The sequence below is a fragment of the Muntiacus reevesi genome, chromosome 5 (assembly GCF_963930625.1).
Source record: "Muntiacus reevesi chromosome 5, mMunRee1.1, whole genome shotgun sequence".
Taxonomy (NCBI): Eukaryota; Metazoa; Chordata; class Mammalia; order Artiodactyla; family Cervidae; genus Muntiacus; species Muntiacus reevesi.
The window spans coordinates 6,533,828-6,559,596 of record NC_089253.1 but is presented as its reverse complement, the minus strand read 5'-3'; the positions used below and the strand labels follow the sequence as shown (position 1 = coordinate 6,559,596).

The following is a 25,769-nucleotide window of genomic DNA, read 5'->3' as shown; positions in this document are numbered from 1 at the left end:
TATGAATCTTTTTAGGTGTCATGAACTCCTCTAGAAGTGCTGTATGCATTATTTGCTTTAACCTTCATTACTACCCTTATGAAGATACTATTACTTCTTTTTCCAGATTATAGATGAGAAAAGAGAAGCTTGAAGGATATAACTAACTTGTCCCAGGCCATCTAGCTAGTATGTGGCATAGGAGAACTACATTTTAAGGTCAAAAGGAGAATCTGTATTTTATTAATATTCTCTTGCCCTTTGGGGAGCCATTAGTTGGCAGATATGGGTTTGGTTGACCTGTTCTGTTTTACCTGAAGATCATAGCCAATAGAAGGAGTACTAAAATGGCTGGTGGAGGAGATCAGTTCTTTGAAATCCTTGAGATCATTGTGAACAGGGTGAAGGTGTGATAAGGGTGGAGGGTGGAGGAGTGATAAGGGGAGTGAATTCCTGTGTGTTGAAAAAAGGGTCACCTCCAGTGACATGTTTTCCCTTCCTTCTGGAAACACCCAAAGTGCATAAAGAAAGGAACATATTGATAACAGTTTTTCAAAGATTCACCATCAGGATTTTATGACTTCCATTTCCAGAACATAATAGACTCTTTCATGGTGTCATGCTTTTGACCACACTATTCCCTCTAGCTAAATTCTGATCCCCTTCATCTATTTGTCAAACTCTCAGATATGAAATAATTATATATAAATATTCATATACATATATACACATAGTCATGTTTGTCTTCCACTCTACCTTGACTCTTATAGAAGGAAATGGGCAGCCCACTCCAGTATTTTTGCCTGGAAAATCCCATGGACACAAGAGCCTGGTGGGCTACAGTTCATGGGGTCACAGAGATGGACATGACTGAGGGCCTAATACTTTCTTATGTATAGTACAATACATATAAATAAAGCTTGCTAGAAAAAAAATCACACCTCTTAATACTCAGGTCATTTTTAGATATTTTTAGTGTATTTCAAGCCTTCTATTGCACTAGGTATTTTTTAAGTGATTTTATTGGTTTATTTATTCCTTTTACATACATATGTTTAGTAACTACCTTGTACAAGGCACTCTTTTAGACACTACAGATACAGTGGCAAACAACATAGTCTCCTCCTAATGAAAGAGAACAACCTTAAACCACTATTTACCTAATGACTTTTATTTAGAGATGTGCCTATCTCTAGGAGTCAATGAAGTGACATTTCAGAGAATACCCATGACAGGAGGAATTCATTAGCTGAAAAGGGAGTCTTGGGCCATATTGCTAAGATAACAAAGTCATTAATGAATTTTAAACAAATCAGGGTCGAATTTGAGTTTTCATAAGATTATGTTTGCTGCAGCTTGTAGGAAGTTTTATGGCAGTTGCAAAGCACATTCAGGGAGGCTGATGAAAATGCTGTTACAAGTATCCAGGGGAGAGCTGAAGGAAATTTGAATTGCAGCCATAGTGATAGGAGGCGAGGTAGAAAGGACAAAAGAATTTGAAGTTATTTTGAAAGCAAAATTTATGGAACTTGGAAAATGATTTATTTAATAGGTGAGACAGAAGGAGATATTGAAGATGACTTTCAGCTTTCTGGCCTATGATAAATGGTGATTGAATTCATTAAGGCAGTAACAATGGGAGTAGGGCCAGACATGGAGAGACTCTCAAGGTGGTGTCCGTTACATAGTGAAATGGGGTGAATGACACATCTTAGTAAAGATGTCTCTGAAGTAGCTAGACGGCCTTGAACCTCAGAAGAGATTGTGGCCTGCAGATACTAATGTGAGATACATCAACATATAAACTGCCAGTCTTTACAATCCTTTACGATCACAATGTGGTTGTGACTTTCATGTTCCACCTCATTGTGTGCATGCATGTGTTCATGCTCAGTTATGTTCAACTCTTTGCAACCCTGTGGACTGTAGCCCACCAGGCTCCACCTCATTGTTCCTTCCCTAATGTCCAAAAGGCTACTTTTCACTGAAAAGACAACAAAAACTATTGAAGAAGAAAAGGGAAAGGAGTATCACATTAAGGGATTAGTGGTATTTATTATTTGTTTATAGTTAGATTTTAAAAGTAAAATTGATTTTAAATGTTTTTAGAGTATTTAATGTATTTAGAGTATTTAAATGTATTTGGAGTATTTTCATATGGCTGTAAATTTGCACAAGTTTTAGAGAAGTTTTGCTTTAAAATAAGCAACAGTTGCCTATTTTCCTTTTTATGAATTATTCTGTTGTTCCTATAGTACATTCAAGGAGTTTAAAATTTTATCTCTATACATTGCTAAACTTTAGCCTTACTAAAATTGTCTTTAAATTTTTCAATATAATTTAGTTCAGTCAGTTAATTATTCATCATTTAGGCAGTCATATTTATAATTACTCAAGTGTTTTCCATAAAAGGCAGCTGATGACTTCTTGCTTTAGTCAAACATTTTCTCTTATAATTGAATTTAGCGATGTTTTTAAAAATCAAGTAGCAGGTCATTTTGTCATGCACAACTGATTAAAAGATGAAACCAAAATGGGTTGAATCCTGTTGGCAAATATACTCCTACTTTCTATACAGTGCTGCTTTGCTAAGAGCTTCCTTCGTCTAATATATTCCAAAAGACTTGACATTTGATTTTAAAAATGAGAGGATACACGTGTCACTTTCAATTCTGGTTTCCTCAGTGTGTATGCCCAGCAGTGGGATTAGTAGGTTTTATGGCACACCCTTTTCTCCACACCCTCTCCAGGAATTACCGTTCATAGACTTTTTGATAGCAGCCATTCTGACCAGTGTGAGACGGCACCTCACTTTGGTTTTGATTTGCATTTCTCTGATAATGAATGATGTTGAGCGTCCTTTCACGTGTTTGTTAGCCATCTGTATGTCTTCTTTGGAGAAATATCTGTTTAGTTCTTTGGCCCGCTTTTTGATTGGGTTTTTTATTTTTCTGGTATTGAGCTGTATGAGCTGCTTGTATATTTTAGAGATTGACTCTTTGACAGTTGCTTCATTTCCTATTATTTTCTCCCATTCTGAAGACTATTTTCACCTTGCTTATAGTTTCCTTCATTGTGCAAAAGTTTTTAAGTTTAATTAGGTTCCATTTGTTTATTTTGGCTTTTATTTCCATTACTCTGAGAGGTGGGTCATAGAGGATCCTGCTGTGATTTTTGTCAGAGAGTGTTTTGCCTATGTTTTCTAGGAGTTTTATAGTTTCTGGTCTAGGAGCTTTATAGTTTCTGGTCTTTCATTTAGATATTTAATCCATTTTGAGTTTATATTTGTGTGTGGTGTTAGAAAGTGTTCTAGTGTCATTCTTTTACAGGTGGTTGTCCAGTTTTCCCAGCACCAGTTGTTAAAGAGATTGTCTTTTCTCCATTGTATATTTTTGCTTCCTTTGTCAAAGATAAGGTGTCCATAGGTGCGTGGATTTATCTCTGGGCTTTCTATTTTGTTCCACTGATCTATATTTCTGTCTTTGTGCCAGTACCATACTGACTTGATGACTGTGGCTTTGTGGTATAGTCTAAAGTCAGGCAGGTTTATTCCTCCAGTTCCGTTCTTCTTTCTCAAGATGCTTTGGCTATTTGAGGTTTTTTGTATTTCCATACAGATTGTGAAATTATTTGTTCTAGTTCTCTGAAAAATACCATTGGTAGCTTGATAGGGATTGCATTGACTCTATAGATTGTTTTGGGCAGTATACTCATTTTCACTATATTGATTCTTTGATTCATGAACATGGTATATTTCTCTATTCATCTGTGTCATCTTTGATTTCTTTCATCAGTGTTTTATAGTTTCCTATACATAGGTCTTTTGTTTTTTTAGGGAGATTTATTCCTAAGAATTTTATTCTTTTCATCACAATGGTGAATGGGATTGTTTCCTTGCACTCTTTACAATAGCCAGGACATGGAAGCAAACTAATGTCCATCGGCAGATGAATGGATAAGAAAGTTGTGGTATATATACACAATGGAATATTACTCAGCTATTAAAAAGAACACATTTAATTCAGTTCTAATGAGGTGGATGAAACTGGAGCTTATTATACAGAGTGAAATAAGTGAGAAAGACAAACATCAATACAGTATATTAATGCATATATATGGAATTTAGAAAGACGGTACTGACAACCCTATACGTGAGATAGCAGTAGAGAGACAGATATAAAGAACAGACTTTTGGACTCTGTGGGAGAAGGTCAGAGTCAGATGATTTGAGAGAATAGCATTGAAACATGTATATTGCCATATGTGAAACAGATGAACAGTCCAGGCTTGATGCATGAAACAGAGCACTCACAGTTGGTGCACCAGGACAACCCAAAGGGATGGGATGGGGAATGAGGTGGGAGGGGTTTTTGGGTTGGGGGACACATGTACACCCATGGCTGATTCATGTCAATGTATGACAAAAACCACCACAATATTGTAATGTAATTAGCCTCCAATTAAAATGAATAAATTAATTTTAAAAAATGAGAGGAGGAGGCATGCACAGTAATTGGAATATTTCATTCCACACGTGGGATTTGAAGAAGTTCCAGATGTTCAAGCTGGTTTTAGAAAAGGCAGAAGAACCAGAGATCAAATTGCCAACGTCCACTGGATCATCAAAAAACCAACAGAGTTTCAGAAAAACATCTATTTCTGCTTTATTGACTATGCCAAAGCCTTTGATTGTGTGGATCACAATAAACTGTGGAAAATTCTGAAAGAGATGGGAATACCAGACCGCCTGACCTGCCTCTGTCAGGAAGCAAGTTAGAACTGGACATGGAACAACAGACTGGTTCCAAATAGGAAAAGGCGTACGTCAAGGCTGTGTATTGTCACCTTGCTTATTTAACTTCTATGCATAGTATATCATGAGAAACGCTGGGCTGGAAGAAGCACAAGCTGGAATCAAGATTACTGGGAGAAATATCCATAACTTCAGATATGCAGATGATACCACCCTTATGGCAGAAAGTGAAGAGCAACTAAAAAGCCTCTTGATGAAAGTGAAAGAGGAGGGTGAAGAAGTTGGCTTAAAGCTCAACATTCAGAAAACTAAGATCATGGCAACTGGTCTCATCACCTCATGGGAAGTAGATGGGGAAACAGAGGAAACAGTGACAAACTTTATTTTTGGGGGCTCCAAGATCACTGCAGATGGTGATTGCAGCCATGAAATTAAAAGATGCTTACTCCTTGGAAGGAAAGTTATGACCTACCTAGATAGCATATTAAACAGCAGAGACATTACTTTGCTAACAAAGGTCTGTCTAGTCAAGGCTATGGTTTTTCCAGTGGTCATGTATGGATGTGAGAGTGGGACTGTGAAGAAAGCTGAGCACCAAAAAACTGATGCTTTTGAACTATGGTGTTGGAGAAGACTCTTGAGAATCCCTTGGACTGCAAGGAGATACAGCCAGTCCATCCTAAAGGAGATCAGTTCTGGGTGCTCATTGGAAGGACTGATGCTGAAGCTGAAACTCCAATACTTTGGCCACCTCATGCAAAGAGTTGACTCATTGGAAAAGACCCTGATGCTGGGAAAGATTGAAGGCAGGAGGAGAAGTGGACGACAGAGGACAAGAGGTCTGGATGGCATCACCGACTTGATGGACATGAGTTTGAGTAATCTCCTGGAGTTGGTGATGGACAGGAAGGCCTGGCGTGCTGTGATTCATGGGGTCACAAGGAGTTGGACATGACTGAGCACTTGAACTGAGCTGTCTCAGCTTGGCCACGTGTATGTAAAGGTAAATCCTGTTCCTTCTGCCAGGGATGGCTTGCCATCAGCATCCTACATTCAAGTTCTAATTCATTTTTCTACTCAGTGGGATAGTCTCCTGAGATGCCTTCTCTGACTCAAAAGACAGATAGAACAAGACTTTTCCCTATGATCCCATTGTATCTTTTACATACTTTCATTAGAACAGCATTGTTCTTAAACCATTTTTTTTGCTTGTCAGTCTCCTCTTCCAGTTATGGTTTCCTTCAGGCAGGGGCTCTGATCCTTTCACATGTGTAAACCACCACCTGGCATGTATTGTGTCTCAGTAACTGTTGCTGCATGAATGAATAAATAAATGAATAGAAGAATGAAAGATAAATAAAGATACATTGCTTGCTGTCAAGAGTTTGTGATCAAGTCTGGAAAATAAGACACACATATAAATAAATATACACACAGGTAATTGTGCCAAGTGTCACAAAGGAGCATAGAAGGAAAGAATCTGGGAATCCAGAAGAGAAAATTGAACAAAATCAGTGACCAAACCAAGTTTAAAAGAGATAAAATCTTATTGCAAGCTGATTCATTTGAACTATTACTAGAACTATTTTGAAATAAAAATTCAGTTTATTTCAGTTCAGTCACTCAGTCATGTCCAACTCTTTGTGACCCCATGAACCACAGCATGCCAGGCCTCCCTGTCCATCACCAACTCCGGGAGTCTACCCAAACTCGTGTTCATTGAGTCGGTGATGCCATCCAACCATTCCATTCTCTGTTGTCCCCTTCTCCTCCTGCGCGCAACCCCTCCCAGCATCAGGGTCTTTTCCAGTGAGTCAACTCTTCACATGAGTTGGCCAAAGTATTGGAGTTTCAGCTTCAGCGTCAGTCCTTCCAATGAGCACCCAGGACTGATCTCCTTTAGGATGAACTGGTTGGATCTCCTTGCAGTCCAAGGGACTATCAAGAGTCTCCTCCACACCACAGTTCAACAGCATCAATTTTTCGGTGCTCAGCTTTCTTCACAGTCCAACTCTCACATCCATACAGGACTACTGGAAAAACCAGAGCCCTAACTAGATGGATCTTTTTTGACAAAGTAATGTCTCTGTTTTTTAAAATGTTGTCTATGTTGGTCATAATTTTTCTTCCAAGGAGTAAGTGTCTTTTAATTTCATGGCTGCAATCTCCATCTACTGTGATTTTGGAGCCGCCCCAAAATAAAGTTTGACACTGTTTCCACTGTTTTCCCATCTATTTGCCATGAAATGATGGGGCCAGATGCCATGATCTTAGTTTTCTAAATATTGAGCTTTAAGCCAATATTTTCACTCTCTTCTTTCACTTTTATCAAGAGACGCTTTAGTTCTTCTAAACTTTCTGCCATAAGGGTGGTGTCCTCTGCATATCTGAGGTTATTGCTATTTCTCCTGGCAATCTTGTTTCCAGCTTGTGTTTCATTCGGTCTAGCATTTCTCATGATGTACTCTGCATATAAGTTAAATAAGCAACATGACAATATACAGCCTTGATGTATTACTTTCCTATTTAGAACCAGTCTGTTCCATATCCAGTTCTAACTGTTGCTTCCTGACCTGCATACAGGTTTCTCAAGAGGCAGGTCAGGTGGTCTGCTAATCCCATCTCTTTCAGAATTTTCCAGTTTATTGTGATCCACACAGTCAAAGGCTTTGGCATAGTCAATAAAGCAGAAATAGATGTTTTTCTGAAACTCTGTTGGTTTTTTGATGATCCAGCAGATGTTGGCAATTTGATCTCTGGTTCTTCTGCCTTTTCTAAAACCAGCTTGAACATCTGGAAGTTCATGGTTCACGTATTGCTGAAGCCTGACTTGGAGAATTTTGAGCATTACTTTACTAGAGTGTGAGATAAGTGCAATTGTGCAGTAGTTGGAGCATTCTTTGGCATTGCCTTTCTTTGGGATTGGAATGAAAACTGACCTTTTCCAGTCCTGTAGCCACTGCTGAGTTTTCCAGATTTTCTGGCATATTGAGTGCAGCACTTTCACAGCATCATCTTTTAGGGTTTGAAATAGCTCAGTTAGAATTCCATCCTCTCCACTCGTTTTGTTCTTAGTGATGCTTCCTAAGGCCCGCTTGACTTCACATTCCAGGATGTCTGGCTCTAGGTGAGTGATGACACCATCGTGATTTTATGTGTCATTAAGGTCTTTTTTGTAGAGTTCTTCTGTGTATTCTTGCCACCTCTTCTTAATATCTTCTTCTTCTCTTAGGTCTTTACCATTTCTGTCCTTTATTGAGCCCATCTTTGCATGAAATATTCCCTTGGTATCTCTAGTTTTCTTGAAGAGATCTCTAGTCTTTCCCATCCTATTGTTTTCCTCTATTTCTTTGCATCGATCGCTGAGGAAGGTTTTCTTATCTCTCCTTGCTATTCTCTGTAACCCCGCATTCAGATGGGTATATCTTTCCTTTTCTCCTTTGCTTTTCAGTTCCCTTCTTTTCACAGCTATTTGTAAGGATTCCTCAGACAGCCATTTTGCTTTTTTGAAGTTTTTTTTTCTTCGGGATGATCTTGATCCCTGTCTCCTGTACAATGTCATGAAACTTCATCCATAGTTCATCAGGCACTCTGTCTATCAGATCAAGTCCCTTAACTCTATTTCTCACTTCCAATATATAATCATAAGCAATTTGATTTAGGTTATACCTCAATGGTCTAGTGGTTTCCCCCACTTTCTTCAATTTAAGTCTGAATTTGGCAATAAAGATTTCTTGATCTGAGCCACAGTCAGCTCCCAGTCTTGTTTTTGCTGACTGTATAGAGCTTCTCCATCTTTGGCTGCAAAGAACATAATCAGTCTGATTCCGGTGTTGGACATCTGGTGATGCCCATGTGTAGAGTCTTCTCTTGTGTTGTTGGAAGACGGTATTTGCTATGACCAGTGCGTTCTCTTGGCAGAACTCTATTAGCCTTTGCCCTGATTCATTCTGTACTCCAAGGCCAAACTTGCCTGTCACTCCAGGTGTTTCTTGACTTCCTACTTTTGCTTTCCAGTCTGCTATAATGAAAAGGACATCTTTTTTGGGTGTTAGTTCTAAAAGGTCTTGTAGTTCTTCATAGAACCGTTCAGCTTCAGCTTCTTCAGCATTACTGGTCAGGTCATAGACTTGGATTACCATGATATTGAATGGTTTGCCTTGGAAACGAACGGAGATCATTCTATCGTTTTGGAGACTGCATCCACGTACTGCATTTTGAACTCTTTTGTTGACTATGATGGCTGCTCCATTACTTCTAAGAGATTCCTGCCCACAGCAATAGATATAATGGTCATTTGAATTAAATTCACGCATTCCAGTCCGCTGATTCCTAGAATGTCAGTCCTCACTCTTATTATCTCCTGTTTGACCACTTCCAATTTGCCTTGATTCGTGGACCTAACATTCCAGGTTACTATGCAATATTGCTCCTTACAGCATCAGACCTTGCTTCTATCACCAGTCACATCCACAACTGGCTGTTGTTTTGCTTTGGCTCCATCCCTTCATTCTTTCTGGAGTTGTTTCTCCACTGATCTCCTGAGGCAATTGTGCACCTACCAACCTGGGAAACTCATCTTTCAGTGTCCTATCTTTTTGCCTTTTCATCACCACAATCACAGAAAACTAGCCAGTCTGATCACATGGACCACAGCCTTGTCTAACTCAGTGAAACTAAGCCATTCTGTGTGGGGCCATCCAAGACAGCTGGGTCGTGGTGGAGAGGTCTGACAGAATGTGGTCCACTGGAGAAGGGAATGGCAAACCACTTCAGTACTCTTGCCTTGAGAGCCCCATGAACAGTATGGAATAAGAATAATAAATAACAGTTATAAATTACTTTTTATGTGAAAGGCATCATACCAAGGGTTACAGATGCATTGAAGAGTCTAAATATTACAGGCAAATTTTCTAAGCTGCAGATTAGGAATTCATTAAATTAGAATAATGATTCTTAACTACCTTGTGCATTTCTTGTATAGATAAACGGGCATGTGAATATGCTTTGGAAATGACAGAGCATGAAACAAATAGGAAACTATAAGATTATTCTATAGAGAGTAAGTATAAAGAAAGATGAAATTTTGAGTAGATAAAAATAATAGAAAACTTTTGATATTGAGAAATAATTTAAAGAAGCACTATTGAGACTGAAAAACAAATAACTGAGAATGAAAAGTCGAAAGTTTAGGTTGAAGCTAGTAAGAAATACAGGTTGTTTCAAAGAAGATAGTCCACTGGTGACAGTAAAATTTAAGACCACTTGAAACGAACCAAAGTAGAGGAACAATAGCATAAGCTGGAAAGCAGAAGGACAGGTAAAGAAATAATATTTTTAAATTTTGAAAGCATTTGAGCTGAGCAGCAAGCAATAAAGAAAATCATAATTATTACGTAACCTCTGTGTATCTCCATTTTGTTACAGTTAAAATACACTATATATTGAAGCTATTAATAGCAATGCAAGCTAAGCATTTGTAGTCTCATCTTCAATATGATTTTTAACTGCATTAAAACTAACTTTTATGTTTGATGAAAACACTTTTCACATTTTAAAATTTATTTTAATTTTGTTAGCTTTTATTTCTTAGATTTAAATTAATATTAATCCAAAGTTATAATTTTTTATTATTATTTACTTTATAACATTAATTCTTTGCAGCTTATTGCCCCTTCATGATGAAGAGAAACATTAACTGGCTATATTTTTCAAATTATGCTTAATGGAGCCTAAGAATGTTAGAAGTATCTTAGTGACAGCTGGCAAAAGGCAGTGCGAAGGACAGAAATGCAGAAAGTAACAGGGGAAACAGACAGCGTCTGAGCTCTGTAGTCACACTTAAGTCTGGGAAATGCCAGTTTTTCTCCTTTGAATGAAGATTGAAATATAATATAAAATTAATTTTTAACAGTCTCTTGCTTTAATTGTTCTGAGTTCTTGAGTTTATGGTGAACATTGAGACTCTCATTTTACATTTCACAACACGTTGCTACCCATTCTTTCCTAGATATTTTATAAAATAATACTCATTTTCTTTTTATTTGGTTGATGTAAATTTTTATGATAACATAGCTTTCATATAACTGTAACTTCAGAGTATCCTAAGGTACTTACTCCATCTTTTATTATTGCAGGAATCTAATTAACCTTTAAAAATAATTAGGACTTTTTGAAGTGCAAATGTCAGAAACTCCATAGAAACAAGATTACATAAAAAGATAATTTATTGGTTTACAAAACCCAAGGAAGGAATGAACACTAGAAATGTAAAAAAGACAAAAATGTAGCTGAGACTGAGCAACAGTAGGAACCAGGAAACAAAGCAGTCTAAAGTTTCATCTTCTCTCTCTCTCTTTCCCATTCTCATTCTCCCCCACCACCCCTCTTCTCTAGCACTAAGACTGTTACCAGCTCCTAGTCACTGGACTCAATTCTGCACAGTGAATTCTGGATAATGGCCAATTTTGATTGGCCCATCTTGAGTCAGTGGTTCACTCAGAACTAGTCAATTTTAGCCAACAAAATAGGTTATAAAAAAAGCTGTTACAGTTCCCGCATCAGCAACAGTGGGAAAGTAAGGTTGGGGAGCAGATATAGGCTCAAATATCCGTGGCCTAGATAAGTTAATTTATTGTTCAAATAGCAGTGTTGGTATATAGTCAAATACATGCTCCATAATTTCAGGGACCAGAGCTGCTGCTTTCTTGTAGTTCTATAAGACCTAGGGTTTACCCTTGATCACATGACCTGTCCTGGCTCATCAACATGCTATTTGGATTAGTTGAAAGGAGAAAAAAGAAAAGGAGAAGGCATACTTTTTCTTTTTAAGGGAACCACCCCAAAGTTATATGTGTTACTTTTGCTTAAGACTTGAGTCACATAGTCATATTTTTTTGCAAGGTAAGCCCAAGATACACTCTCTTCTTTCCTTTGTATCACAAAATGGATATTTTAGAGTGTCTTGTAAATAGTGATGTTTCCTTTAAAATCAAGCAAATATATATATACATATATATATATGTATATATATATAATAAATCATTAACTCCAAGAGGAAAATGATGTGAGAAAGAAAATGTAATCATAATGTAACCATAGAATACTATTAGGTTCAATTGTGAATCAAATTTAAATACTAAAAATAATGAAAGTCCTAGAATGTGGAAGTCCTAGATGTGGATTTGGCCCCAAATCATGATATCATTATACTGAAAAGATGGAGAAAATGGAAGTTGCGAGAGAACTAAGATCATTGCTTATGCATGACAAACCCCAGAGATAAACTTGAGAAATTAAGAGATAGTAGTATTTGCCTATTATTTACAAATATAGAGTCAAATAACAATAAATAGCTAGAGGAGTTAGAGTAGCTGGCAGGGAGCAGGCACTATACAATTTACAGATCAGATACTATCTATGAAGTTTGAAACATCCAAACAAGGTGGCATTGTTTTCCTATTTTCTGTTGAAGACGCTGAAGCCTTGGGGTATTAGGTGTAACTTTCTCAAGCTCTTATAGCTAGTAAGTAGCAGAGCTGGGATTCAAACGTAGCCTCTGACTCCAAAGTATGGAGCAAGGATGATGGTGATGGTGATGATAGTAAAAACATTGGGATGTCTTTCTATTTCAGAACCGGACATTTTTCAAGATTACATTAAGCCCTACTTAGAACAAGCACGTCGAATCTGGCCATGGCTCATTGGGGCAGCTGTGGTTGGCTCTGTCCTTACTGCTGTGCTGGGAGGACTTACTAGACTGTTATGTCGTCGAAAGAGAAACCAGCTTCCTGAAGAAAAGCAGCCCCTGCTCATGGAAAAAGAAGATTACCACAATTTGTTGTATCAGAGCCATTTATGAAAGGCTTAGGCAATAGAATTAGGGCAAAAAACCTGACTTCGTTATAACTTAAATGATGTTAAAGTCCCCAGGGGATGTCCCAGTGGAAATCCTTGGCATGTGTCTACGGAGACCCTTATCAGAACTGTTATCAGTACAAAATGTTCCCCTCCTCCTACTCAGGCAGAAGCCACCTGTGCTTGCTTTGCTGGATTTAGATCATTCCCTGAAGAGTTTTCCTCAAGTTCCTATTTCTAAGGAAAGGATGCCCATTGGTAATAAGTAACTGCTAGATGTATCTGAATGAAAGTGCTCTTGTAAAATATGGGGACGTGTGTGATTCTTTTCCTCTTGATTGTGGAATGACTTGTTCCTTTTATTATCCCCTTTCTTTGATTTTAATAAAATAGCAACAAATTAACACTGATTGACTCCTTTGAGCTTGATAAATACATTCCAATTATCTTAAGAAAGTATAATGTTCCCCTTATATTTTACATTCTTGCTCCAAAATATGTTATGAACTTCAAGTAGAAAATAGTCTTCAGACCTTTCCTGCCATAGTTCCTGCCATGACTGTACATTTGAAGGTCATTGACAGCAAGGACATTTCTCCTGCAAAGAATCAAACTAAGTACTTGTCTCAAGATGTCCACACTAAATGTGTTGACAAAAAAGATAATAATCTTATTATAATGCTTTTAAAATATCTTCTAAAAAGGACTTAATTTTATTAGAGAATGTTTAAAATGCTGTGAAACATTTGCTAGTAGAGAACAATTACATGAATATTAGCCTCTCTGTAGTTTTAGTAAAATAGCTTATTTCTGTTTTTCCTGGTGATTAAGACCTTAAATTAAGATGTCCAGATATTATTGCTACTTGAATGTTTGGTCCAGTTGAATTTCTAAAAATAATCCATTTGATATTCCATTCCTATTATTGTTATGTACAGCAGAAAAAACTAGAACAAGTGGGTGGAAGTTATCAGGGACCCATTTGGGTATAATAAAAGGAAAAACTGTCCAATATTCAGAGTTTTCCAAAACCAAAATGGACATTTTTGGAAAATAATAAGTGTTTGCCACTAGAGTTCTTTACATAGAGGTTGGATGACAAATTTGACTTGAATTCTATAAATAGTCTATAGGCAAATTGAGTCTATAGTCATACTTATTTACATTGGCCCAGGGCTTTATAACAACTCCCAATTTAGAAATGAGGGCAAACGTGATCTAGAAAAAGTCCTTCTGACTCTGCCACAGTATTTCAGGGTGTTTCACCAGATTTCATCTTCTACCGTCTTATCCACACTCGAAAGCTCTGTGCTTGAATCCCTAGTCTCTTTTAGTTCCCTTATGTCTAGTTTGCATTTAATTGCTCAGCAATTTTAGTTATATATCTCCATTTGACTACTTGACTTATACTTCCAGTCTCATCCCTAAACGCTGTCTTTTCATTCTCTCTCTCTTGAGATAGCCATGCTTTTAAAACAGAATTATCCAATCCAAGCTCCAGAAATCCACCTGAGTCTGACACCTAAACCTCTACATCTCTGGAATGGTATTTAAGAGAGGACCCATTGACCTGTATGGTACCTTTCAATTAAAATGTCCTACAATTCCTATAAAGCCTGCCATGTAGCATTCAGATTGTTTATGAATGCACTTAGAAATTCAGAGAAAAGTAAAAATCATCTTGCTATATACATTGGTCAGATGATTTGGGCTCATTTTCATCTAGAACAAATAAAAATTTACAATTATTGACGTAACGCCATCAACTCTCAGAGATTACTAATAGTTAATAAACTCAGTTTATATAGCAACATTCATCTTCTAACTCACTTTAGCTGTCAGTCATCATTTGCTGGCTTATCTAATTTCTGATGCCCAGAGGAGAAAATCAGGTCAGGGATGGGTAGCAGCATGTTTATTTATCAACACAGAGGAAGGTCTGTGGGATTAGAGGGCAAATACTACGGTTTATGTCCTCCACTTGGTACAGAACCAGAACTACAATATTTAAAATAAATTAGCAATAACATTTGAGGAGGAATTTTGCTGTTGTTGTTGCTCAGTTGCTAATCTGTGTCCAACTCTTTGTGACCCCATGGACTGCAGCATGTCAGGCTCCCCCTGTCATTCTCCATCTCCTGGAGGTGCCCAAACTCATGTCCGTTGAGTTGGTGATGCCATCCAACCATCTCATCCTCTGTCATCCCCTTCTCCTCCTGCCTTCAATCTTTCCCAGCATCAGGGTCTTTTCTAATGAGTCAGTTCTTCGCATCAGGTGGCCAAAGTATTGGAGTTTCAGCTTCAGTATCAGTCCTTCCAATGAATATTAAGGACTGATTTCCTTTAGGATGGATGGGTTGGATCTCCTTGCAGTCCAAGGGACTCTCAAGAATCTTCTCTAACACCAAAATTTGAAAGAACAGAAACTAGTAAAACAGAGCAAAGAGTGGCAAAATAAATTTTGATGAGGTCTGAAGAAAATTCTCGAGAAACAGGAATAGTGATTGTGGTTGCCTTTAGTCTGATCTCAGAATGCAAAATAATTATTTAGCTAAATTTGATTTGAAAGAAATTTTCAGTCCAGGTGACATTTTAAATCATTTTTACAAAGCATCTTGAATCAAAATCTACCCAAGGAATTTTCCTTGCTGCTGAAGGAATCTGTATGAATTCATTCTCTTCCTTATCACAAGGCAATTCCCTCTTTTATTACTGAGCTTCAGCGCAGAATATCATTTTGTTTCTCTAGAGGCTCAGGTTATCCACTTGTGTAGCAACAACATCTGTGATAAAACCACCACCACACTGACTCCATGGTTTTCTCAATAAGACACCAAAATTACATAACTGATATTTTAAGATACTTGGCAGTTTCATTAAATGCTAATCAGCATTATATTCTGTGGCTTTATTTTATAGTGTGGATTTTCTAAATTGCTTCGTTTGGGGCTCTGCTGTTTTTCCATTACTACATTAGAAGTCACATTTTGTTACAGAGAAAGAAATAAGCAGCTGCCTCTCCTTTTGTTCCTCTCTCTGTGCCTTAGTTTTTTTAAAGACTATTTTTAGTACCCAACCTTTCCAACAAGTCAAATGTATAATTCTCCATCTGTAGAAATAAATATGTGATGGGTACGAGTCATTTCAACAGTGTCTCTTGCTGGCTGACAACTGGCTTTGATTGTGAATGTTTTAAAATAGCCTTTCCTTTGTTTATATGGGCTTTGATCTGTAGGAACAGTTTTCTTTGTCATCATAAAAAAAGGCCTCATTGGGGCCACCTATTGTGAGCTTGTGTTATTTTGGAGGGCATGTCAGTAGAACAAAGGTCCACTGGCCTTCTGATTAGACTCCTTCTGAAAGCTGCTAAAATGCAAGTAAGAGTTTTTTTAACTTTGTGTTGCTTATTTTCAAAAGCATTTGCCAGTTTGTACAATATATTGAATATAAAATTGCCTTTGGCAACCACTGGAGGACTTAAGGGCTTTCAAATTCTTCAGCTATTTAAAATTGTAGGAAATCTTTTAAGTATTTTCTTTTAAATCAAAACCTTATTAAAACTCTAGATAGCCTATGTTTATCTAATTGTTTCACGAGTTCTTTTCTTAATAGCAATATTCTTATAACTTCATGTTAATCTACCAATTCTTGTAATGTTTTTTAATCATTTTTAATGGTGATTTCTAATTTCTTCTTTTAAAATGAATAGTAATGATGTTAATGCAGTGAGTGGTTATGATGTTCCAAGAACTGTGATAAACACAGCATATTAACATATGTTAATTCATCTAATCTTCATGTTGTCAGTATGAGAGTATTATTCATATTTTTAAATGAGGAGACTATGGCTTAAGCAGGAAACTTGCCTTCCCTATTTACATATGTGTTCAATATTTTAGGTAATTTAGCTGGGATTTGAATCCAGTTCTTCTTCATGATTATAAATTTCATTATTTGTTATTCAGTTATGTTGACATGTCATACTTTATCAACTGTCTTTCCTGAATATTTAGACTTCCTCTAGCTCTAAATTATTGCTATAAATGTATATCCTGATGCATTTTGCATCTTATTTCACTTCATTTGTTTTCCAGGAGTAGAATCTCTGGGTCAAAGCATTTGAATGAATTGTCATATGCTTTTGAAAAGGGTTGCATTGATCAAAAAATGCAAAGAGATGGAGTCTAAAAATAAGAGATCAAAAGGAATGAAGAAGAAAATGCAAAGGTGAAGAACTTAGAAGAAGAAAAAGGTGTTGCAAGTCTCTCTGAGAGGAACTGAAGACTTAATTGCCACTTTACTTGCTGCTTCTTCTCATGAAACTTTTTCAAATAATAGCATTTATGTAATGAGCATTTTCTCTCATTAAAATCAGAAGAAAACAGACTGAGGCCATTTCAGAAAGGTAGGGAGAAACATGCATGTAAATTGGTTCTCAGGTAAGATATTTTTAGAAATGAGTACATCTTGGCTATGTAGAAACATGTGCGTACCTTTCAGAATCATATAGGAATGAAAACAGCAAAACCAGGAATCCATACTTGGAAGAATAAGCCCAAGGCATCAAAATAGTCTGAATCAAAACAGAGTCAGGGTTAGCGATTAGGATAGACAGGAGATCATGTGACAGGGTAGGGAAGGCTGGAAAGGACCTGAAAATCAAGCCCAAGACAAGTTTGAACCACTTGTTTTTACTGCTCTTTGAGAAAGTTCTGCATTCTGCCTGGAATTTGGTCATGCGTGCTCAGTTGCTTCAGCCACGTCTGACTCTTTGTGACCCCCATGTAGCCTGCCCAACTCCTCTGTCATGGAATTCTCCAGGCAAGAATACTGGAGTGGGTTGCCAGGCCCTCCTCCAGGGGATCTTCCTGACCTGACCCAGGGATCAAACCCCAGTGTCTTATGTCTCCTGCATTGATAGGCAGGTTCTTTACCATCAGCACCACCTGAATTTGGTCAGTCTTCCTTATCAAATCATGTCATTTGAAAACATTCTTGCCAGAGGAATTATAAAGATAGATGTGTCTGTGTGAGTGTTCATGTATGTGTGGAGAGAGAGGGAGAAGGGGAGACAGAGAGAAAATACAGAAAGGATGAAAACCTCTCTCCTCTCTCTAATTCTGGAGAGAACTCTGTTGCTGATTATATGCTTTCTGTTGCTACTGCACGGGGCTCCCTGTGGCTCAGTGGTAAAGAACCCGCTTGCCAATGAAGGAGATATGGTTTGATCCCTGGGTCGGGAAGATCCCCTGGAGAAAGAAATGGCAACCCACTCCAGCATTCTTGCTTCAGAAATCCCATGGACAGAGGAGCCTGGCAGGGTGCCATCCATAGGTCGCAAAAGGCAGATATGACTTAGCAGCTGAGCAGCAACATTGCTAGTGCAGTAAATAACCACAAACACAGTGACTTAAAGTGCCGCAGGTTTGTTATCCTGTAATTCAGTAGACCGGAACTGCGGGTTCTACTGTTACAGGTTTCAAAGGGCTGAAATCAAAAGGGCAGTGAGGTTACGGTCTTTGTGAAGACACCAGGAAATAGCTCATTTCCTTGCCTTCTTCAGCATCCTGAAGCCACCTGCATGCCTCGTCACACGGCCCCCTCCCTCCCTCTTTAAAGACAGATAGCATTGCCTCACTTTGATCCTTATTCTGTAATCACATCTCTCTCTCTCTGACTGACTGCAACAAGGAAAAGTGTTCTGCTTTTAAGCAATCAAAATAGTTTGGGTCAACCTGGTACTCCTAGAGACTCCATTTCAAGGTCCTTCACTTTAATCATATCCCCAAAGCCCTTTCTGCTATGTTAGTAGCATGTACCTAGGTTCTGGGGATTAAGGCAGGGACATTTGAGGGGAGATGGAAAAAAGCATTATTCTGTCTACAATATTACCTAAAAACTAACAAGAATTGGTCAGATGATAAATTGTTCTTCGCATGTGATTAACATGGCACAGGCTGTGATTTTCAATACATTAAAGATACAGGAAAACCTTTAAAATGCATGGGATCTGATGTCAGACTCTCTCAATTTGAGTCCTGGCTCAGTCTCATTAACTGTATGACCTTGTTTGAATCATTTTACCTCTACACTCCTTGGTTTTTGCATTTTTAAAATGTAGATTATAATAGAATGTTCCTTAACACAGTCTGGAGAATAACACAAGCATTTATTAGCAGCAGGAAAAGGATGACAAACCTAGACAGTGTGTTGAGAAGCAGAGACATTACTCTGCTGACAAAGATCCGTATAGTCAAGGCTATGGCCTCCCCAGTGGTCATGTGCGGTTGTGAGGGTTGGACCATAAAGAGGGCAGAATGCCAAAGAATTGATGTCTTTGAATTGTGGTGCTGGAGATGACTCCTGGATCAAACCAGTCAATCTTAAGTATATTCACTGAAATATCGCTGAATATCCACTGAAACGAACGATGCTGAAGAGGAAGCTCCAGGATTTTGGTCATCTGATGCAGACGGCTCATTGGAAAAGTCCCTGATGCTGGGAGAGATTGAGGGCAGAAGAGGGCTTCAAGGGATGAGATGGCTGAATGGCATCACCAATGCAATGAACATGAACTTGGGCAAACCCCAGGAGATGGTGAGGGACAGGGAAGTCTGATGTGCTGCAGTCCATGGGGTCACAAAGAGTTGGACATGACTGGGCAACTGAATAACAGCTTAAGAACTCAATAAGTGTTATTTATCAAATTCTCATAGAGCACATTAACTTAGCACAAATTAACTGTCTTTAAAAAAAGAGAGACAAAATATAATCATACATTTTTTTCTGCAAAATCATTTTGCATAATATGAATATAGTAAATTTATTTAATGAAATGATATCATGATAAATGGTCTTCCCCAGGTGGTGCTAGTGGTAAAGAATCTGCCTACTAATGAAGGAGATGCAAGAGATGTGGGTTCAATCCCTGGACTGGGAAGATCCCCTGGAGTAGGAAATGGCAACTGCCTGGAAAATTCCATGGACAGAAGACCCTGGCGGGCTACTGTCCACAGGACCATAAAGAGTTGAACATGACTGAGCACACACATGCATCATGATAAACAGAAGTGTACACCTTAAGACAGAGAAGCATTTGGGATATAGAAATATACATCATGCCAGTAACAAGCTCACAGTTCATAAAACACTTGTGGCTATTAAACCACCTGTGAGTGTGGAACTGAACTTGAATCTAATAAACATCTCAACTGCCCTAGCAGGATGGACTTCTATTTGAGTTGGACAGTAACAGTTCATACTTTGCTTATTCATTCATTCAATGAACAATTATTTGTAGGACTTCTACTCTATGTTGTTACTGTGCTAGGGATACAAAGGTTAATAAGATTTGATCTCCATTCTCAGTGAAATCAGAATAAAATACATAAATTATTACATAATAAGTATTTCATAGATATTATAGGTATTTTAAGAATACTATAATAATACCATTTGCTGTTGTTATTTCATTGCAAAGTTGTGTCCGACTCTTTTGTGACCTCTTGAACTGAAGCCCACCAGTCTCCTCTGACCATGGGATTTCCCAGGCAAGAATACTAGAGTGGGTTGCCATTTCCTTCTTCAGGGGATCTTCCTGATCCAGGGATGGAACCCGCGTCTCCTGCAATGGCAGGTGGGTTCTTCACCATTGAGCCACTAGGGAACAGACACAGTTAATATGATCTTGGGAAATATAGAAGACTTCAAAGATAAACTGATCACTGAATTGAACTCATCAAAATCACCCGTGAGATGAGATGGTTGATGGTCTCAACAAAATCATGGCATGGATAAAAGCAAGTGTGGACAAGTGATGGCCCATGGCCTAAATCCTGCCTGCCATCTGTTTTTGTTTGTTAAATATTATTGGAACACAGCTGCACTCATTCATTTATGTTACATACTGTCTATGGCTGTTTTCATGATACAGTGATAGAATTGGATAGTTGCTGAAGAAACCATATGGCTCACAAACCAACAGTATTTACTATTAGGCCCTTTATTGAAAAAAGTTTGCTGTCCCTGGCCTTAAACCAAATCAAGAAATTCAGAGTAGCTGAAGGGAAGGTAGTTATAAAATCATGAAAGAGTTATATCTTAACAATTGTGACAATAGTTCATAAGCGTTCTTGCTAATTTCACTTTTTTGCCAGTTTATTAAGATATAAAGATCTTTGGTACTGATATAAATATAAACATACCTATAGATATAGTTACAGGTATATATGATATTAATATCATACTCACAATATTAAATTTTGTGAATAAAGTATATGAAACTCTTGTTGTTTTTGTTGTTTGTACATGAAACTGCCAAATAGGAAATCCTCTATTCTTTTGCCAGAAACTCTATAAATGTCTGATATCTCAGTTTTACTCCTCTTTTTTTTAACCCCTGCTGTTTCTATGTACGTGATCTTCCTGTCCCATGTCTCTATAATCTTGAGATCCCAACCCTCCTGAACTTCCCGGGGCCTTTGTTTCATCAGTTTTCCTCATCCTTCCCTGCATCTTCAGCTCTTCCCACTCTGTAGGATCCTTATCCCTTCCGTATTTAGACATGTTCATCTTAAGAAGAAAGTTGCTCTCCACTGATATCATTTCCACTCAACTTTCCCCCTATTTCTTATGTACAGTCAAGCTTCTTAGCTGTTTTAAACGTGTGTTCTCTTTGTCTCTTATGTACTACTTGTACACCCCAACTTACTTTCTGTCCCCATCTCTCCATGAAGCTTCTTACCAAGGTCACTAATGGTCTCAACATTGCCATATCAGAGGGCTTTTCATGATGCATTTGCTTGATATTTGGGCACCATTAAAACTTCTTATTGCTCTCCTCTTGAACCATTTTCTTGTGGTTTCTGGGAGACAATCTGTTTGTGATTTTCTTTCTTACTTCCCAGCTTTTCTTTCAAGAAAAGAAGGTTCAACTCTTCTTCCTCTAAATATGGGGGAATTCTTAGTTGGGGTTCTCTGAGAAATGGACTAAGACAAGTTTTCATGCAGGAGTTTTGCTAGGGGGTACTTGTAGGATTACCACCTCTAAGAGAGAAAGGGAAGTAGGATGTGGAAATAAGAGAAAATGTAATACAACAGAATGCTCAGTCAACCCTGCAGGGAGCTCTGCAACTAAGATGAATATCTATTATCTCTCCATCTATCTATCTATTTGTTTATTATAAGGGATTGTCTTATACAGCAAGGCAAGACTGATGAAATAAATCTGAAATCCTTATGGCAAGCAGTTAGAAAGAGAAGATAAGCAAGCTGGAACCCGAACAGCATGAGGTGAAACTTGTTCACAAAGGGGAATCTCTTACTCAGCAAAGTCCAAAATCCTATAGAAAAAGGCTTTACAACTGATTGCCAGAATAATCTCCTTCTTGATTAACCCAAAATCAACTGATTAGAAAGTTTAATCATATCTGCAAAATCCCTTCACAGCGGTACTCAGATTAACATTTGACTGACTAACTGGAGAGAATGTATGAATGCTACAAAATACTTCCTCCAGTTCTCTGAGAGAATATTCCTTTTGTTCCCTTTCCTAGACAGGGCACTCAGGGAACTGTGGCTCATCAGAGCCAAGTTGACAGAGCAAACGCCATCACACCTGGTAGGACTAAGCCCTTCATGCTCAGGACCATTCTCAGGCCACAGCTACTGGACTTGCTCATTCACCATCAAATTGCCAAGCCAGAGGCTTCTTGATGGCAGACCACTGGATCCCACGGTCATATGTCCCTGTTTCATCCTTTTTTGAATACAGTGTTAGTATCCTATGACTCCCCTCTGTGTCAGTTCAGTGATACCAGTTCAGTGATACCAATTCTAAAACTGCATCTCCTACAATTAGCCTTGACTTCCAGAGCACAGACACCCCTGAGCATCTCAACAATATGAGTGTCCTTCTCATCAGCAATTCTTTATCATCTTGGCAAACAGATTTCTGGAAGCCTTACCATGCAATGAAACCAGAGGTGGTTTTCCTAGCCTCATCTGTGACATCCATTCTGACCTGCTCTGTGATCGTCCCTTCACCAACAGCCATCGAAGTTCTGACATTGCTCTTTCATCTAGTGTGGGCCATAAATCTCTACTTTAGTTCTGGTCTAAGCCATCATCATCTGTTGCTGAAACTACTACAATCACCTCTTGACTGGATTCTGCCTTCTTCATCCACCTTTTTCTAATACACATAATGACTGAAGTGACTGTTGTCAGCATGCTTATAACCCTTTAGAAGGTTAACAGTTTCCTCCAGTTAAATTCCAAATACTCAACAAAGAGCTCCCTGATGTGGCCCCTGCCAGTCTTTCCAGTCTATCTCATGCAAGTCTGCACATTTCCTGCAATGCTCTAACCACATAACATGTTTTTAGCTAATTAAACATGTGATTTGTTCTGCCACTTTAGGACCGCCCTCTCACTTCACCCCACACTTTTCTCAAATTCCTACTCATATTTTTAGATCTCTTCTTAAATGCCACTTTCTCCAAAATACCTTCCCAATCTAATTCCAATCTTTCTTTCTTAACCTCTTATCACATATTTTACTTTCCTCTCATAGAATTTACCATACTTTTCATTATATATCTATTTGTGTGCATTAAGTTTAATGTATTTTCTTCCACCAAACTATAAACTCCATGAAGACAAGGCCTGCAGTGACTTTCAGACATGATATTTCTAGTGCCTGACCCCTGGTAAGCATGTGATGGAGGGTAAATGGAAGAATAAGAATGCAACTCACAAAAGGTTGCACTTCAGCAAGTAGAGAAAAATAAAAATAGAAGAAACAGTTTATCCTTAGAAAGTAAGATCAGCTTCACTTCAGCATACTGAGAACTTCCATAAAGTAATGACTGCTGATAGCTCTAGAAAAAGTCACGCCTGACTAAAATGAAGAAATACCCCTAATAAAAGAAGATGGAGAACTGAACTTGGTGAAAAGAGTGACCCTGAGAAGACAGAAATGCTTGCAGAAAAGATTCTCAGCAGGAACTGAAAGCATAACAACGTGATAAAACTGCTAGTGGTTCTAGAAGACCACATTCTAAGATATAGATGGTGGGCATTCCTATTGGAGATTCTATTGCATGACAAGTCATGATGAAAAGGCCATTAATGACAAACAATAGTGAAATCATGTATTAAAAAAAAAAACTTTAATTCAGAACAATTTTTGGTAGAAAGAAATGGATGAAAGCTTGAGCTGAAATTAGGCATCTCCAAGCTTGGATTTGTGCAGATACAGAAATGAATAGACAGAAGTTCTGCCCTTCAGATGCTTAGAGTCCATGAAGAAATGTAAGAAATATACACACAAGCTATAAACATATAGCAGATTTGGCTTATGGTCAATGGAAAAGAATTAAAGAAGCTGAAAGATTTTATGGACTTAATATTTAGATAGAGTTTTATCATATGATATGTCAGCATCTGGTGTTTAATGCATTTGATCTCATTCCACTGTCACTAAAATTGTAAGTTTAGTATTATCTTTACTTTCCTTGAAAGACAAGGAAACTAGAATGCCAAGAGGCTACGCCCAAGGTAGTACTGCTAGTATGAAGTTGTGACCCAAACCCACATCTGACTCCAAATTTCATGTACTTTCTAATATTCCATGTTGGTATAGCTTATTGCCATATGTGTGTTACTGTGTGTTGTGTATGTGTGTGCATCTGTGTATGTGTTAGCATCTGTTAGTATCTGTTGCATCATGTGTAGTATCTGTAGTGTATGTGTTAGCATCAAGAAAAATTCAAGGAATAAAATGTATTTAAGCTAATCTTTCTGGTTATTTAATGACTAGTGTGTCTTGAATCAAGGTTTGAAAACAAAACAGAAAGGAGTGTGTTTGAGAATGTTGAATTTGTTTCCTTTGATAAGAAGAGGTATTTCCAGCACAGCAAGAGTAAACAATGCTCTCCTGATCCTCAGACAGCCATAGATCACTGCGATGAGCATCCTGGAAAACTCTCATTAAGATGCATCTCGTGTGTGCCCAGTTGCTCAGCTGTGTTCGACTCTTTGCGACCCTACGGGCTGTAGCCCTCCAGGCTTCTCTGTCCATGGTATTTTTCAGGCAAGAATACTAGCGTGGGATACCATTTACTTCTCCAGGGGATCTTCCTGACCCTGTGATGGAACCCATGTCTCCTGAGCTTCCTACATTGGCAGGCAGCTTCTTTACCACTGAGGCACCTGGGAAGCCCGATACGTCTCAGTTGCTGCCTAAAAGAATTTTGACTGTAGTTATTGGTATTAAGTAACAGAGAAGGCAGAGAGATAGTGATATTAATATTTTAATAAAATCCTTTCATGGAAAAATCATTTCTGTTATGTGAGCAATCTCAAATTTAATGCTGTTTTATATTTTGACCACTGAGTCAGTGAGCTGGTGTTGAGGTTGTATCTACAACTAAGATGGTGGATATGGAACAAGAAAAGGACAGAGGCAAGAAATTCCAAAGAAGGAAAAAAAACTTAAAAGGACCTGGTGCCATAAGGAAGAGAGAAAACTAATCAAAATTAAATTCAGGTTTTTAAGTCTGATACTATCTTTTTCTTCATTACTCAAAAAATTAATGCGTAAGTGCTAAAAACATAATCTTTTGATCATATAAATTTTTAACTGATTCCTTCTAACTTTTCTTTATAATAACTTTCTTTCTTGAGGACATCCAGTTTAGAATTCTTTCTGTGCTTATGAATATGTCCTAACAGTACCCGATATTTCCTATTAGTTACGCTTCTTAGTTGTAATAGCACAATGAGAATTAGATTTAATTTAGCAAACAGTTACTGAGAATGTATTGAGGATCAGATATTTTGCTAAGACCTAGAATACAAAGACGATTAAGACCCTAAGATTGTGCACTTCATTGGAGAAATGAATAATTAGTGGAGCTGACAGGGAAGTTGACAAATAACTATATAATTGCAATGGAAATGTAATCACCTCAGAGCAATATTTTAAAGCACATTTTCATAAATAAGATAATACAGAAAAGGCATGAATTATCAGTGGTCTACTACCTGATTTCTTTATATTATTTATTTTCTCCCACAATAATTACAATAGTTACCTCTTTATCTATTTTATGCTAGACATAATTCTAAACAATATTATTTTATAATTTCTGGTTCTCACATACCCTAAAAGTGGATT

At 37.8% G+C, this 25,769-nt stretch overlaps 1 protein-coding gene across 1 annotated transcript in view; it reads left to right on the top strand.

Annotated features, from left to right (window-relative positions):
• TYR (tyrosinase) overlaps positions 1-12,593 on the top strand; it is a 110,823-nt gene extending 98,230 nt beyond the window's left edge. Inside the window, exon 5 of the mRNA XM_065936709.1 lies at positions 12,367-12,593. Coding sequence (XP_065792781.1) covers positions 12,367-12,593 — 227 coding nt within the window. The remainder of the gene's footprint in view (positions 1-12,366) is intronic.
• The last annotated feature ends 13,176 nt before the right edge of the window (positions 12,594-25,769 follow it).